Here is a 16,967-nt window from a genome sequence, read left to right on the forward strand (position 1 = left end):
AGTGTTTTCCTACCATAATCTGTGATTTCGGCAATCTTCTGTCGAGTGGTTTGCTAAACCGCAACGTCTGCACGGTGACCATCGTCCACGTAGCTGAAAGTTTCTATTACCAAACAGGCGACCGTTGGTCTGGAAACGGTCTCTGATGCCATTTGTCGCTCCTGTCCATGGTGGCCGAGAGTAACGTGTAGCGGCGACTCTGTGTGTTAATTCTCTCGCGGACGTATGTTTGGACTTCACAATTGGAGTAACCGTGTTGATTGTCGAAACCAGTCTACTCGAGCCTTTTAGACACAGGTGTATACCGTCTTTGAAGTAAACAGGACGAATTGTGTTTTTTTTCAGCGTAAATGAACGAATGGTAGCAGTCAATGAGAACAGCACCCGTTTCCATACACAATTTCTTTATTTCTTCATTTACCGGCCCGATGTCCGTGTCCGTTCGCGGACAGAAAGTGCATAAATATACAGTGCACTGGTGACGTAGAGCCTCAAATGTTGAGCGAAGCGTTTCATACACACTGCGTGATGTTCCGGAAGCTGCACCATTACCTCCGACATAAATTACAATTTTTGTGTATTTTGATATATCGTCAGTCAAAAGACGAGTGTAAATGTCTCTTGATTTCTTACCGGGAAGTGTACGTACGTCCACATTGCTCTGAAGGCCACGCTTACTTATACCTTTAAGAATTGAGTCTCCGATTAATAACGTTCTATTTTGTTCAAGCCTGGGTTTATGTACGAAGTCATTAGTATGTGCGTTTCCGCTTCCTGTCGGTTCCGACGTGTTTTGCGAATTTTGCAAAGCGGGCGATGTTATTTCTACAGCAAATGATTGCGTCGCGGGAAACGTTGTACGATCATTTGATAAATCATACGATCTAGTAGGAGTTTCCATCAATTTATTTAGCAATATTTCAGTTTCTTTTTGTTGCGTTAAAATATAAGACATCTGGGTTTTCATTGATTCAGAGAAGGATTGCCATCGTTTTAGAAGTCCCTCGTTCAGGTTGCTCATTTGCGTCTTAACAGATTGTGAATTTGAAGTAACATCTTTCAAATTATTTTTCATGTCATTACAGCACAGAGTGTGTTGATTTTTTAAACCACAAATAATATCTTTTATTTCAGCGAGTTGCGTTGAGGTCTGTAGTATGTGTTCTCGCATTTCACTTTTGAGTTCATTTATTTCACTTGAAACGGATTTCATAAAATCATTCAATATCTCATGGATATTCTAATTTGTGTCTTTATCAATTCGACGAGCATGCTTTTCTTTTCGTACTGACTGAACTGATTCATTGAGGGGACATAATTCTTCATGGCTATCGGATTCATTTTGATTTTCCGAAAGTTCAGATTTATTTTTGCTTATTGACATCAAAAGTTTTTCAGGGCTTGCATTTGTGAGTCACGACTTGTGTCAATAGTTGTTATTCGGAACTCTCCAGTCTGTTTTTTTTCGATATTTGAGCACGCGCGGTAGGTACAAACAAAAGCTGACTGGCATAATTTAAAAGAGAGTAAATCAATAATTTCTCTTATCGCTGAATTGTAAACACCACATTTTTGCTCTAACGGTCGTTATAGTTGATAAAAATACCATGATTTAATCATTTTTATTTAGATAAACTAATCTCGACCGTGTTTAATTTGTAAGAATACTAAGTAACACGATAATTATAATGTTGCATGTACATGTAAACAGCTTCGGTTACGTAACAATTTCATTGCATATACCGTGCATAGGCCTGGGCATTCAGTTTTAATGGAAGTTTGTCAACGAAACTACCAAGACATTGACTCAATCGTATATATATTATACTATTCAAATATATTTAAAATCATATAGACAAGTACCAAACAACAAAAACCTTACTATCCTCAGTCCATTCGTAGTACTAGAACTAATATATCGTTCCATATCAGTTGGATATTTATATGTCTATTGATATAGCTATATTGTGATGCTTTTATTTAATCTAATCTGAAATGTAAAGAAAATTATTCGCTTATGACTTAGACCTTAAGAATAGAAGGAACATCACTAACGAGCTTTACCATACATTACTTTTATTTGCTATATCTTTAAGCATGCCGAAAAAAAACATGAACACGAATAATGTTTTTCAGAAGAAATATTGCATATGTCAAACCGTTTGTATAGGTTCGGTCATTACCATACAGCTGACAGTCTGTTTTAAGGATGTTAGCTACTAGACCCATTCGTATAGGCGGCTGTACATCTGAACGGTGTATTTAGACTTTAATCCTGTATTAAACGTCTGACATATATCAGTGTTAGATTTGTTATGTGTAATTATTATTAATAATAGTTATAATAATAAAAACAAAAGACTTGAGTTTTGACATTTCCTAAAAGAAACACTACTGTCGTTTAAATACTTATTATCCACTACTGAATGGGGAGCAAATTGGATATCGACGTTACTGGTCATACCCGTATTAATAAAAATGTTTGTAACTCCCGCGCGCGCTCAGAAATCGGAAAACCCACAGCGCACAAGTTCCGAATTAAATCTCTTCTTGACTGTTCCAGTCTGCTGTCTTTGAATGTCAAACATTTTAATCCTTTCAGTGCTGGAACCGAATTTTGAAGGCCTTTGCAAACAGTTTGGATCCAGATGAGACGCCACAGTACGTGGCGTCTCATCAGGATCCAAACTGTTTGCTATTCTGATAGTATTCTTTGAAAAAAATGAAGAAATTGCTAATTTTAGAAATTCAGCAGACGACATTTTAGCAGACGACAAATTTCCCAGCATGCAAAGTTTTAGAATTGTGTGAGCATGCAAGGCAAGCCCTTCATATTCATCAAGCGCGTGACTCATTGGCTGGCTATACAGTTGGTCGCTTATGGGAACTTGTTTCACAGGCACATATTTGAATCAATAAACATTTACCAAAACTTGAAATGGTTCATTTTGAATGCATTGTTACAAAGAATTACAATACAGAGAGTATACATGTGATCCATTTTTATGTCACCCCACCAGTATAGTGGGGAACATATTGTTTTTGCCCTGTCTGTTGGTTTGTTTGTTTGTGTGTTTGTTTGTTTGTTTGCCCCAACTTTAACATTTGCAATAACTTTTGCAATATTGAAGATAGCAACTTGTTATTTATAAATTGCAGGACACTATATATAAGCAGGCGCGTTTTGTAAAAACAAGTTGCAGCCTGTAGCAACACAATACACATAAACATATATATTCTTAAAGTTGCACATCTTATTTATTTGTGTACAGTTTGGGCTCGTTCAAGTTTTAGTTTTGCCTTTATCAACATATTCTATAAAAAAGCACGGCTTTATCCATAAATAATCACAACGTTCCAAAATAAATGATTTTAACCAAGAAACCATGCGATATCAAATTAAAACGTTTAAACGACCTACCAAAAAGATTATATCATGACGTTGGAACAGTTTACATCAAAACATGCCAATACAGATAACGAAACTAATATAATATTAACCCATTTTTGCCTAGTTGACTCTCCCATCCTTCTTAATTGGATCCATTTATTAAAAAAAATAGGGATGTCTAGTATATTTATTTCTATATTTAGAATATTTCTTACAGAAATTCCTTTAAGCAAACAGCGCAGACCCTAATGAGACGCCGCATCATGCGGCGTTTCATCTGGGTCTACGCTGTTTGCCAAGGCCTTTTTTCTAGACGCTAGGCATATATGGGTTAACAGATGGTTCGTTAATTCTGTTTTTTTTTCACGGACAAATTGTAGCGTAAGACATCCCTTTATACATGTATACAATAATAATGAAATTGTGCTGAACAAAATCGCAGAAAATCATGAAAAATATGCAGCTACCTCTTACCTCCTTTTTCTGTTTTCGTTTGCAGTCGGGCTTTTTGCTTCTAGTTTGGTGTAGACGTTCACAGAGTTGGTAGTTTCACTCACGTAATCATATTCCATACCGAATGTTATTTTCAACGAAAATGAAAAGGGTCAGGTTAGTTTGTACCCCTATATAAGTGTTTTTGTTTTTCCATAAATCCAACACATAATAAGTCAATGTTATTCTACTCTCTCGTACAGCAACAGTTTATGTCGCTGGGAGATCGTCCCCTCGTCGGCTCAGTCCGCCGTCAGTGTCCAGGTGACGTTCGCCGACATAGAGGCCGACGACACTTGTCGCTACGACAAAATGGAAATATATGACGGTACGAGATTTGTACATTGTATTATATATTTGAGTATCGCTCTGGCAAAAATGGGGTTTAATTCACTTGCGGAAAGTTTTGTTCCAGATTGATTCCGCACAGGCTAACGCCTAACGGGGACGACACTTTCCGCCTAAACCGGGGTTTCGCTAAGAAGAAACACAAACATACGATACATGTAGAAAGTGCCGTACATGATTAACCTTTGCGGAATAAATCTGGAACAACCCTCTACACTTAGGAACAACTAGCGCAGACGGTTACATTCAGACTTACATTTGTAATGGAAGCATCCTTTCTTCTGGAAAAATACTAGAAACCAAGAAAGCATGAACATACAAAAAGGGTTCACTATCAAATACGAGAATATAACTCTGAGTGTTGTCCATTAAGCACGATGTGTGGAAAGAGGAGAAAGCGGAATACCACCAGCCATTGATCCAACAGCACTCGAATACTAACTTGTATTTAGTATAATCAATTTAATAGATAATGCATATGAGACAGTGATTGTGTGTCGGAAGTTATTGCACTGCTTCCATCCTTACTTAATAGAGATTCGTTATCAGCACTTGTAAAATTGTTTGAATTGAATAAAAAGTAAGAATCGTCACAATCTTCATGGAATATTCACACTGTGTGCTAGAAATCAAATTATACCCCTCATTAAGTCAGCGTATCATTTTCTGAAATCATTGCCAAGTGTGTTCTTCAGCTGCATTAAAAGTTATCAAGATAAAACACCTTGCCATTCCCTGTATTTTGCAGGAAGTTACATTTGTGAGAACAAGCTTGTATCAACATACTGCCCGTTCCGGACCGGAACTGACTTCTCACCGTCGACGTACACATCCGCCGAGGCGATAACCGTCATATTGAGGTCGGATAACTCTTTCGAGCGGCACGGCTTCATACTCAAGTACTGGGAGACGACAGTTACCACCACGACTACCGTGGCAACTACCGTAACAACTACCGTGACGTCATCTACGGCGTTACAAACCACGGCTGCAGCGCCTACCACAGCCGCGTTGACCACTCAGGCTTCTCCAGTAACTAGCGAGGTGCCGTCGATCTCCATCAAGGAACAGAACACAGGTATGTGAGTGAAAATAGTTAGCTGGTAGAACACGCGTTCACAAATCATTTCTGTAACTTGTGACCGCGAAGTAAGTATCAGTTTTCACCTACGTTCTGTAAACGTAAACATTACATTATACTTATATGCGCGATTTGAAGAAAATTATTTATCATGTCATTATTATTTTTATACAACATTAATTTTCAAACTAGCGGTAATTAACCCCCCACTAAATGAAGTTTAGGGGGGTATATAGGAGTGAGCTTGTCTGGCGGTCTGTTGGTCTGTTGGTCTGTCAGTCGGTCTGTCGGTCTGTCGGTCGGTCCGTATCCGCTCGGGACATTCAAGTAGTTTTCATCCGATCTTCACCAAACTTGGTCAGAAGTTGTATCTAGATGATGTCTAGGCCAAGTTTGAACATGGGTCTTGCCGGGTAAAAAAACTAGGTCACGGGGTCACTTAGTGCGTTTTAAACATTCAGCATTTTGTCCGCTCTGTAATTCATGTAGTTTTCATCGGAGCTTCACCAAACTTGGTCAGAATTTGTATCTAGATGATGTATAGGCCAAGTTTGAACATGGGTCATGGCAGGTCAAAAACTAGGTCACGGGATTTCTTAGTGCGTTTTAAACATTGAGCATGATGTCCGATCTATAATTCAAGTAGTTTTCATCCGATCTTCACAAAACTTGGTCAGAAGTTGTATCTAGATGATGTCTAGGTCAAGTTCGAATATGGGTCATGTCGGGTCAAAAAGTAGGTCACCGGGTCATTAGTGCGTTTTAAACTATGAGCATGGTGTCCGCTGTTTTTTTGTGAAGACAACATGCGAAATATTCCGTTGCAATGCGGCATGTGGAGGTATTCGTCACGTCTGTGACAAAGCTCTAGTTTTGTGTTAACTCTAATTTTATGTTTAATTCTTAAGTCTACGTATGAGTTTGTGCATATGCTCACCTGGTCCTAGTATTAAATAGATAAAGTTCCCTTAGTGTATTAAAGAAAACTATTCGCGCAAATGATTTCATTTTTCATTTGCACTACGACACTTAGTTTACAAGAAATATCCGTTGACTAAAACAACTTGTTGTAAACGGATCTTGTTGGTTGTAATGGTTGTTATAGTTTTAACGAAAACTCTTAGACCTACATGTATAAGAATAAGTGCTGAAATACGTTTGTCTCTCGTTTTACCTCATCATAATGTATGTTTGTTTTATGTATACTGCATGTGTTTTACGATGTTTCGATAAGACTGGCTCCAGGTTCGACTAAATGTATTTCTAAATATACATAGGGCGGTATTGGCCCGCACTAACGCCTAGTACTATAAATAAGTCCATTTGATTCCTCTTGCAGACGCCAGTACAAATATAGTGATGATGGTGGTGTCGGGGCTGTCAGGGGCCGGCGGGGTGCTAGCGCTTCTTGCCGTATGGCGGACCTTCCGGTACATCAAGGGAAGGAAGCGGCCGAAGAAGGGCCTGATCCACGTGCAGGGGGCGACTTCCCTGACCTCCATCAGCATCAGCAGTAGTAGCGACAGCGGAAGTCTCCAGAGCCGCCAGGGACCGCCGCCCAGCATACTAGCGTTTGTTTAAGCCGATACATTTAAGACCAAATGCGAATACTGTGTGTTTTTTGGGTTACTCGACACAACTCAGCGACCGTCCCATTACCTTTAAGGTTGAATAGACCATATTTTCCGTCGATTAAATCGTCAGATTTGATTTGTTGTTGAGTACAATTCAATGTTAACAGTTTTGGCATTTAGGAGTTATGGTTTTGGTTTGCTTTTATTGCAAGACTTAAACAAGCCTGATTTCTATCTTGTCTGGTTTTAGAACGTTGCCTAAAAACACATAATTATTCGTTCGGCCTAGGCTCGACATGGATGAATCACAACTTTACTAGTCATCAGTGCATTTTTAGTGTTTTCTGAATTGCTCTCGTCGGTTTTCAAACATCGATGATATGAGTATTTTCTTTCTGATGTGAGACACAACTTTCTGACTGTATGATATTTGAATGAACTGGTCAATGCGTCCGAGCACAGTGTTATTGCTTCCAAACGTACGACCAGCAAGGAGTGTAACTGCACAGCTTTTCGGACGTTATATTTATTCGTCCGAGTAAATTATTGTGTGTTTTTGTTTTAGCCACGTATGTGTTCACATGCTAGTGAATCTTGTTTTATAAAAATATATTTTTTATATTTGTAAATAGTTGTGTTAACAAGTTAATAGCATAAATGTGGAATGGTGCCTATGTTTTATATGAAGGCTCAAACTTACACTGCTTCGGCGTGTCAAGATGTTATATACATGAATGAATTACCATACGGCCTAAGCGACTCTAAACAAGCATACAACATACAATATTTTTACGGATCCCGTGTTTTGCTTCGGTCATTGCCTTAAGTCGCTGGCCTTTTTCGATTATTATATGTCATTGCCAAGGATCGTTAGTCATTTTCGAGATATGTCTTTTGTTGCCTGTTCATGTGTATACCTACGGTGGCATAACGGGGACATAGGCAATATTTTATTTAACAGTCTCTATGACGTGCGCACGTCATAGCTATGACGTGCGCACGTTATAGAGTGGCATAAAGGGGGCACAGGCAATATTTTATTTAACAGTCTCTATGACGTGCGCACGTCATAACTAAATTTCCCAGTTTTTCAAACCCTTTTCAAAAAAATCATATAGTATTTCCATTTTTTTTTTATAATAAATGGCTGATCTGATGCGTATTATCATTGGTCAGCTTAGCTTAAGAAACTTCAGCGTACAGTTTACATAGTATTGACAGACCTGTACGCTGAAGCTAACCCCGTATCGAAAGTCAACCAGAGTCATAACATATTTATGTCACGCTATAAATAAAAAAAAGCTCATTTTCTTGGATACACTTCTACATATATTGGTGAATGAATATAAAATACTGCATCGAGGATTATTTTAAGGTTCAAAAGTTTCAAATGCATCTTACAATATACGAAAATAACTCTCATCAGTCTGAAATTCACAATTTTGACGCCATTGTCGCTTTGTCACGTGACGAGTTTTCATTTCGATACTTTCAGATCGACCTTGACATTATTTGCTGAAATTGTAAACATTACTTTCGTTTTCTGAAATCTATTATTTGTGATAAACAACTTACGTCTGGTGGATTATAAGATTAATTTCAGTGTGAATCCGGTAGTTTTAAATAATATTTACTTTGAGTTTGTATTCACACTACAATTTGTTTACAAAACAAGCGAGAATAATCTAAAATACCGGGAAATGTCATTCTGAATTTGAAAACACTTGAGCACATGGTATGTTACTAAAAATAGAAATAACGTCATATGACCGTGAAATCTCGGGAGATTCGCATTTCAAGTAAGTCTGACACATCGCTGTTTTTCTCGATATGTAAAAGCAGAATAGATAAATTTTAAATGTTTAAGATGGTATTTTGTGAAAGATTATATCAGTTAAATGTAAAAAAAGTCAATCTTTCCGATCAGAATAGATAAATTTTAAATGTTTAAGATGGTATTTTGTGAAAGATTATATCAGTTAAATGTAAAAAATGTCAATCTTTCCGATCAAGTGGTTGATTTGGGACAATAACTGCATTTAAAAGCTGTTTTGGACCGGTATTTATTAACTGTCAACTTTTCGGGAATTTCTGGTTGACTTTCCCAATGGGGTTGGTCCATAACTATAAAGTCGCGCCAGTCAAAAATCATAAAAAGCGACATTTAAAGTTATGGTAGCCAGAACTATGGTCAGCTATGACGTGCGCACGTCATAGCTATGGCGTGCGCACGCGATAGATCTGACGTGCGCACGCGATAGCTATGACGTTCGCACGCGATAGCTATGACGTGCGATCGCGATAGCTATGACGTGCGCACGCCATAGTTATGACGTGCGCACATCAAAGCATTGACGTGCGCACGTCATAACTATGACGTGCGCACGTCATAAAAATAGTTAAATAAAATATTTCCTATGTCCCCTTTATGCCGTCGTAGTATCCCAGTTTTAGCGTGTCGCTCAATTTTAAGTGTTTTTGAACTCATAGTCGTATTAAAATTAATGAGTATTTATGGTTGCTATGGGATATTTACCGCAAAGTAATTATAACAATTATAAAAAATATTTTCCATAGACGCCGTGTACATCGCGGTCTTTGTTATGTATAACATAGTATTTGTTAATCGCCTGCTCCGAATTAATACTTCTGTAGTCCCTGAACAGACGCCAAAAGAGCTGTATACTTGTGTATGTGAATTTAAAATCAAGTATGCAGGAATATGGTGGTTGATTCATGATTATCGTGTGTTGTATCGTTTGGCGCCCTTAAAAGTCACCAGCACAAACCAACGACACATGTCATTGGCGTGTTGGCGGCACAATTGTTGTTGTCGCGTGTCTGTTTGCTGAACTTTTAAACACGCCCGAACGCCCGAACGATTAACCAGATGAGCGTCTTATTTGTCGAGCTTCCGTATTAGCGAGTTTGAAAGTTGCCAACACAAACAAACGTCAAATGTCGTAACGTTTACATACATGTAATTGTCAGCTCTCCGCGTATATGTGTCGTCGTGGTGTGTTGTCGTGTTATCATACCCGGTACTCTAAACCCGTCTGCCACCAGATCGGTATTGCAGTAATCAGCCGCCAGGGGCGAGAATGAGTAAAGCCTAAAAGCGACCTTATCTATTATATTCATCTTTTCACTATTTAAAAACCTGAAAATTATTAAGCGTAACAAACGCGAAACGATTGAATAAATTGAACAGTTATGATGTTATCGTTATATTTTTGACATTACGAGGATTGCTTATATACATGTAAAGTGTAAAATACATTAAATGCTCTACGTGAGCACAGATGGCCGAGTGGTTTAAATGCTAGACTTTTACTACAAGGCTCACTGGTTCGAGCCCATTTGAGAATTACTTTTTTTTTTAATTGTATTTTTGATTTTTACTGGTGCTATTTAGTTCCAATGTTTACGTTTATGAAGTTAAAGCATTTAATGGCAAAGAAAGTTCAATACATGCCAAAATCTGTGAAAAGGTCCCTTTAATAATTAAAGATTAAACCCACAGATTTGAAACAAACCTGTTAATATTGTGAGCAATAATAATAGGAGTCTTAATAGAGTCCATTGTATACGGGCATATACTGGATATTAAAGCGACACACACACAAACTGAACAAAGACGATTAATCATGCGTCTTATAATCAGAAATCGTAAGCGACTTTTAGGTGATTCTGTACATGTATACATGGGTAAGTCGGCTTAATTTCTTTTCGTTTTTTTTACTATACACGATTTATTTCCCACTTTACTGAACATGTTTGACGACAGGAATACTAATAATAACTATCTTATGCAACATTTCTTTATTTTTATTTTAAAGTTAATTAGCGAACATGAGGGATTTACGGAATAATAAAAAAGAAAAAAATGTTAGTATAGGCATGCAACATAAGTGTCGGTCGCGTAAAAGGACACATAACATTTGTTACGTCTTTACAATATCTACCTTAAAAATGTAAATAAACAATTATCAATGAAAGAGAATTACAACTACTAAAACAGTTTGATCATAGGTTCTAATAACAAATACTGCAATATATCCAGTCATGCGTTTACAATACAAGGTTCGTCAGTAAATTTATCATACAAGAGTTAATGAGATTAGTCTTTGATTGCATGCTAGGGGTCAACGCTTTATCGGGCATTACAGCGGGTTTCTCCCCATGGCGCCGACCTTGCCGGAAGTCTTACCGACAGGGGCACTCTTGCTAGACCCAGGTGTATCGGCGACAGCATGTGGTTCCGGTGGGATCCTGATGTCAGCGACGATTGACGTAAATTTAAGTACAACCCGTCGGGCATTGACAGCCAACAAAATGCCGATGGTGCCGGCGCCGACAACTACCCCGCCAACGACACAGCCGGCGAGTAGATACATCCGAATCTAGAATACATCACATTGTTTTCATTATCTTTTGTTTGAACAACTTAAAAGGCCATTATAACCAGACGTCTTATTATATTATTATTATTATTACGCAATGAACCTCATACAAATTCAATAATAATAATAATAATAATAATAATAATAATAATAATAATAATAATGATAATAATACATATATAAGATAAATATGCAAAATGGTGCTTGTTTAACTCGCATTTCATTATAGCTAACTTCACACATTGATTCCGCGATTACATAAAAGCGAGTCAGCCTCCGCCTGTCCTGAGATGATGTTTGCCCGGACAGTACGATGTCGGTGGTGGATTCACGGGCGGTAGTTCACGATTCAGGCGTGGACGGACACGTGCAGTTTCCATAATACATTACAGTGGTGCTGATAACAGTTGTAGTTGTGTAAGGTGTTGAAGTAGGAGAAGTCATAGTTGAGGCTGTGGTCGTTGTCGTTTCCTCAGGCATTGATGTGCATGCGCAACATGCAGACGGTGAACTCGTCGTTTCGAAAGTTGTGGTCGCAAAGGAAGTCGTGGACGAAGACGATGCCGCTGTCGTAGTAATTGTTATTTCCGCCGCCGTCGTCATCTCCCCCATCACTTCCACGTTCTTTATTATAAACCCAATGCGCACTATGTAGGCGTCAGACGAGAAGATTACTGTCAGCGCATCGTCGGTGGAAGTGAAGTTCCGGTTACTGGTTTTGACTACGGTCCGTGCTGGGCACTCGGTCAGCAAGAAGTTGTGCTCGCAAATGTAACCCCCTGCTCGTGATATAGATGTGAGATATGCGAGATATATACGTGAGATACACATAAGATGTACGTTAATTGTAAGTAGATATACCAGAAACATATATCAGATATACAGTCCAACCTGACTAAGCGTAAATAGATTCGAGTGTTTACTTTTCGCATCTCAAAACGATGGACTCGTGACCGCTATACACAGGTGAGAAATGGCTTTGTGAATTAAATATACTGGCCATTGGCCGTTATAAACATGTGACTGTTATTATTAGGTGTAAAAAGGAAGGATTTTCGTAGTTGGGAATCCAGCCTGACCGCTGTATACGGGTGACTGTTGTTCTTAGGTGGCCGCTAAGTCACGTTCTAAGCATATCTTTTCTGTGTTTAAAACCTTTGTCATCAATTGTGCTATGTCTCATTTGCATAGGATTCCCTACAAATCATGAATATTTACAATATTATGAACTTTTAATGCATTTCATTAAAAATACATTTAAATTGATGGTCAAACGAATGGATCGAATGGATCACACTTGAAACAACATTTACAGTTTAAAATGGATTAGAATTATATGTAGATTTTTAATTGTTGCATTTTTCTTGCTTTCGGTCATCACTATATTACTCGTGTCCTTCAATTTTGTCAAATGATCCTAAGTCTAATTCAATCCATTTCCGTTTAGAATGCATGTTTTAACTATAACGTTGATTTCTTCAAGCGACTGCAGATTTGAACCAATCTTTATTCACGTCCCATGCTGATTAAAAAAAAAAAATCTTTCCTTAAATAGAACCTCGAGTTTTGATAGTTTCATTTACTTATTTTAAAATGCAAGTGTGTTGTTTATAAGCCAAGCTTACGTTACTATACCGGTTTCACCACTTTCAAAATTTTAATCCTAAACGATTATAATTAATATAAAACAAGAATAACACGTTATCTGAGTAAGAAACTCAATTTGCAAAATCAGAATAAAAATCAGTAAAAGAAATTTTAATTTAAAAAATAAAACAATGGCCGTTTTAACATTTTTAACTCAAAATGTCAGTTAGTAACAGATTGCAATCACTATTTTTGTAAAATATATGTTAGATTTGTTTACTTGCGTCAAAATAGCGATCCCATGACAATATAAGAAGGAAACAAAATGCAACATCTATAGGCTTTGATTGCAAAAATCACCCAATAATTAATTGCAGAAAACCCCCACGACTTTTTGCAGAATAACATGATTTTTGTAGAATAATAACACGATTTATCGCATAATAACTTTTTTTTCATTTACTTCATTCACTACAGAAAACAGGTTGTGAGTGGTGGTAGAGCTAGAGCTAATTTAAGCAAAGTTTATAATGGTAATGTACATTGCAGATAAATTGTAAACATGCATTTGCAAGCCAAGTTAATTTTAAATGGCAAAGTGGAAATTATTGCTTATATTGTTGTATGGCAAGCATTTGAAAATAATGATAACAATTGTGTATGATATAAATTCGCAAGTACAATAATGTCATGATGGGTTAAGAGATAACAAGGAAAATTGATATATTCTAATACACTGTAGTTTATGACTTAAATATCAGTCAATTACAAATACTTTACATAGCATCTTGTTGGGACTGTTTCAAATTGTATTATAAGTGCACAAATTAAATCTTCCAGAAAACACTCGGTGTCAAAATTCCGTTCTTTACCATCATAAACACATTGATGTTATTAAACTGTGTAAGTTTCGGCAAGATTTACATAGTAGTAAAAGGGGATAACACGCCTTATAACACACATTTTTGAGAATATATATTTTTTAGTGAAAACACAGATAAACAGACATAATTCTGGCAATACTCAACACATCAAAAGTTGTTTCTTTAAGATAATTTACACATTAGGCCTCTCCTCAGTGCTTGATAAGCTCAAAGGGGAAGTTGTTTACTCCCGGATATTTCCCTGCTTCCATACTGCGCACTTTCTCGGCAATATCTGCCTTTAGTAAGCACGGACTGTCGCAATCCGCTTCTGGTCTGGGATCGTTCTGAAAGAGACAGCGGTCTTGTCAAAGCGGGTAGTTTTAAGTGGTCGCTGCAGTATTCGGTTCACCTAGTCTGGACTGCATTACGCTCGGTTTGGATATTATAGCGTCTGCTATAGTACTGGCCTTAGACTGACTAGTGTTCGTGTGGGTCTTGAAGGCTGTAGGAATTCTTACTACTGCCTATTGTCATCTTGTTGTTGCATTGCTCTTCAATCCACATCTCCTTGGCCTTTTTCATCTGCTTAAGCAAGGAAGAGATGCAACAATTGCAGCAATGACGGTACTATGCCAGAAGATATGGGATGAGGAGTGGTTCAACGAGTTGACCCAGTCTTTGGCCATCTCGCTACCACCGAACAACGGCAACCAAAAGCCATTCCAGAATTACCGCACCATCATCCTCATTAGTCATCCCAACAAAGTCATGCTAGGCATTATCCTAAAGAAATTAAAAATAAAAGGCACAGGAACTTCTGGCGGAAGAGCAGGCAGGATTCAGAGCTTGACATAGCACAGTGGAACAGACATTTAACTGCAGAGGTATCATTGAGAATCATAGGCAACACAAACGTGTGCTCATTCACAACTTAATCGACTTTAAGAAAGCTTTTAAGCGCGTGTGAAATGATGGCATATGGCAGGTTCTGAGGGTTCACAATTGAAGAACGGCTAGTGCAAGTCATCCAAGAACTCTACAGGAACGCAAACAGCGATCTTCTTCTCAATGGACAGATGGGTGAATTATTCACGACATTAGTGGGCGTCCCACAGGAATGTCTGCTCTCCCTAGTCCTGTTCAATATTTTCCTTAAGAAGATAATGCAGGAGACCCTAAAAGACCATCTCACATTTATCTCCATTGGTAGAAGACCCATCTCGAACTAGAGATTCTTTAATGAAATGGACCTCATTGGTGGCACTGGCAGTGAATTCCATACCTTGCCAACAGATTCTATGAAAGAGCAGGAGCATTCAAATTGATGTCGACATGGAGAAATCGAAGATCATGATGAAGGGCAACAAATAAACTAGTACATATATCACCAAGAACAGTAAGAAACTGGAAGCGGTGACCAGTTTCAAGTGCTTAGGAACAACCTGTCCAATGATGGCACCAGTACCTCTGAGGTCTGAATAAGAATTGCCATGGCGAAAGATGCGATGGCAAGACTGAGAAATGGACAAGTAGCTCCATCAGCTTCCCCACCAAGTAGAGGCTCTTCAAGCACCTCCTAGTCTCCATCCTGCTGTACGGCTGTCGACCCGGGCGCTTCGTGGACAAATAAAGCAGGCTAAAGGCATTTGAACTCACACTCTTCCTGAAGACTGCTGAACATCTCATACATGGAGCACAGGACCACGTCCGGAACGTTACAGCAGCACTTGTAGGCTCACACGAGCCCCTTCTGGTGACGGTCAAACGACGACAGCTGGTTGGTTTGGACACGTCACCATCCACAACTTACCTTGAAAGACGCCAAATCCATCAGAAGAAAAGCTGGATTGACAATGTGAACGAATGTGGATATCCCTTTCATGGATGAGTTTCTCACAGGAGAACACGACCGACCTGACCTGAAGAGGATCTCTTTGTCAGCATCCTTCGTTTCCCCCGAACGGCCAGACTTGTCATGTAAATGATGATGATGATGATGACACATTCATGCATGAACGTTTGAGCAGTTAAAAATAAACCATGTTGTACAAGAGCATATGAAATCACACAATTTGAGACTTAAAAGTATAAAGCGGAACAATCTCTAACCCTTGTGGTTTCAGAGAATAAGATTTTTAAAGTAATTTTTTAAATAACAGTGTATAAATTATTTGACTCCCGGGGCGTGGCTAGTTTTGACTCTAGGGCTTTATTAAAATATACTTTTTCGAGGAAAATTACATCATTACATTACATGTCAAATAACAAACCTATGGGTCTTGCAGTTTCAGAGATGTTCTTAAGGTCACCAGATACATATACATAAGGAAAACAGGTAACCCATAGAGTAAGGCTGATTTTGACCCAAGGAGCATGATTTGTATAAGCGTGGTAGAGGACCACCATGCAAACTTACACACCAAATAATAAACCTCTAACTTTTGTGGTTTCAGAGAAAAATATATTTTAAGTTTTTACTATATCAATACAAGAACACTAATAACCCCCAGGCCGGCCAAATTTTAACGGGAACCATTTGAAAAAAAAAAAAAAACGTTTAGAGGACCACCATAAGATAATACACACAAAATGTTATTGGTGTCGCCCTGGAGGGCGGCGATTAGTATGTAGTGCATTGTTTTTCGCTTATGTGAGGAGAAGTTATTTTACGGATCAATCTATATATTTTTGTTTTAAGAATATCTTGCATAGTGGTGATTTTTTGTGTAAATTAGTGTGAATAAGTACTGCACTTGTGCCTATTACATTTATTACAAAATGTATTGCCAATAATGCAAAGCTAATTATTTTAATTAATAACTGATGCACAACTGATCACAGGGGAAAGATCACAGGGACTGGGCAAATACGCGAAACTTTCTGGTTTTGTATAAAAACAAATGATGTTTTGTATAAAAACAAAACATAATCAAAATATATTAATTGTGTGGTTTTTCTTATTTGCTAATTTAGTGGAGAATCAATGTAGTACGATATTTGATGACCTATCGCGCAAGCAAATTTATTGGAAGGCGTAGTGGTACGAAAACGTACACTGTATTAGTTTATTAATAGACATATAATAACGATCGCTATACACAACTTTACCAAATAGCAGTACATAAGTGAATGTCAGCCGGAATAGCTCAGTTGGGAGAGCGTTAGACTGAAGTTGTTTACGCAACAGTCATCTAAAGGCCCCTGGTTCAATCCCGGGTTCCGGCA

The 16,967-nt window shown here is 38.0% G+C and overlaps 1 protein-coding gene and 1 non-coding gene across 2 annotated transcripts in view; both read left to right on the forward strand.

Moving 5' to 3' along the window:
- Positions 1-7,556, forward strand: part of LOC127879575 (deleted in malignant brain tumors 1 protein-like) — a 29,751-nt gene extending 22,195 nt beyond the window's left edge. Inside the window, exons 7-9 of the mRNA XM_052426517.1 lie at positions 4,087-4,211; positions 4,980-5,309; positions 6,652-7,556. Coding sequence (XP_052282477.1) covers positions 4,087-4,211; positions 4,980-5,309; positions 6,652-6,893 — 697 coding nt within the window. The 3' untranslated portion in view covers positions 6,894-7,556. The remainder of the gene's footprint in view (positions 1-4,086; positions 4,212-4,979; positions 5,310-6,651) is intronic.
- A 9,321-nt stretch (positions 7,557-16,877) lies between these two features.
- On the forward strand, positions 16,878-16,967 carry Trnaf-gaa (transfer RNA phenylalanine (anticodon GAA)). The gene is given in 2 exon segments: positions 16,878-16,914; positions 16,932-16,967. It is a non-coding gene; the product is annotated as a tRNA-Phe (tRNA).

The sequence above is a fragment of the Dreissena polymorpha genome, chromosome 4 (genome assembly GCF_020536995.1).
Source record: "Dreissena polymorpha isolate Duluth1 chromosome 4, UMN_Dpol_1.0, whole genome shotgun sequence".
Classification (NCBI taxonomy): Eukaryota; Metazoa; Mollusca; class Bivalvia; order Myida; family Dreissenidae; genus Dreissena; species Dreissena polymorpha.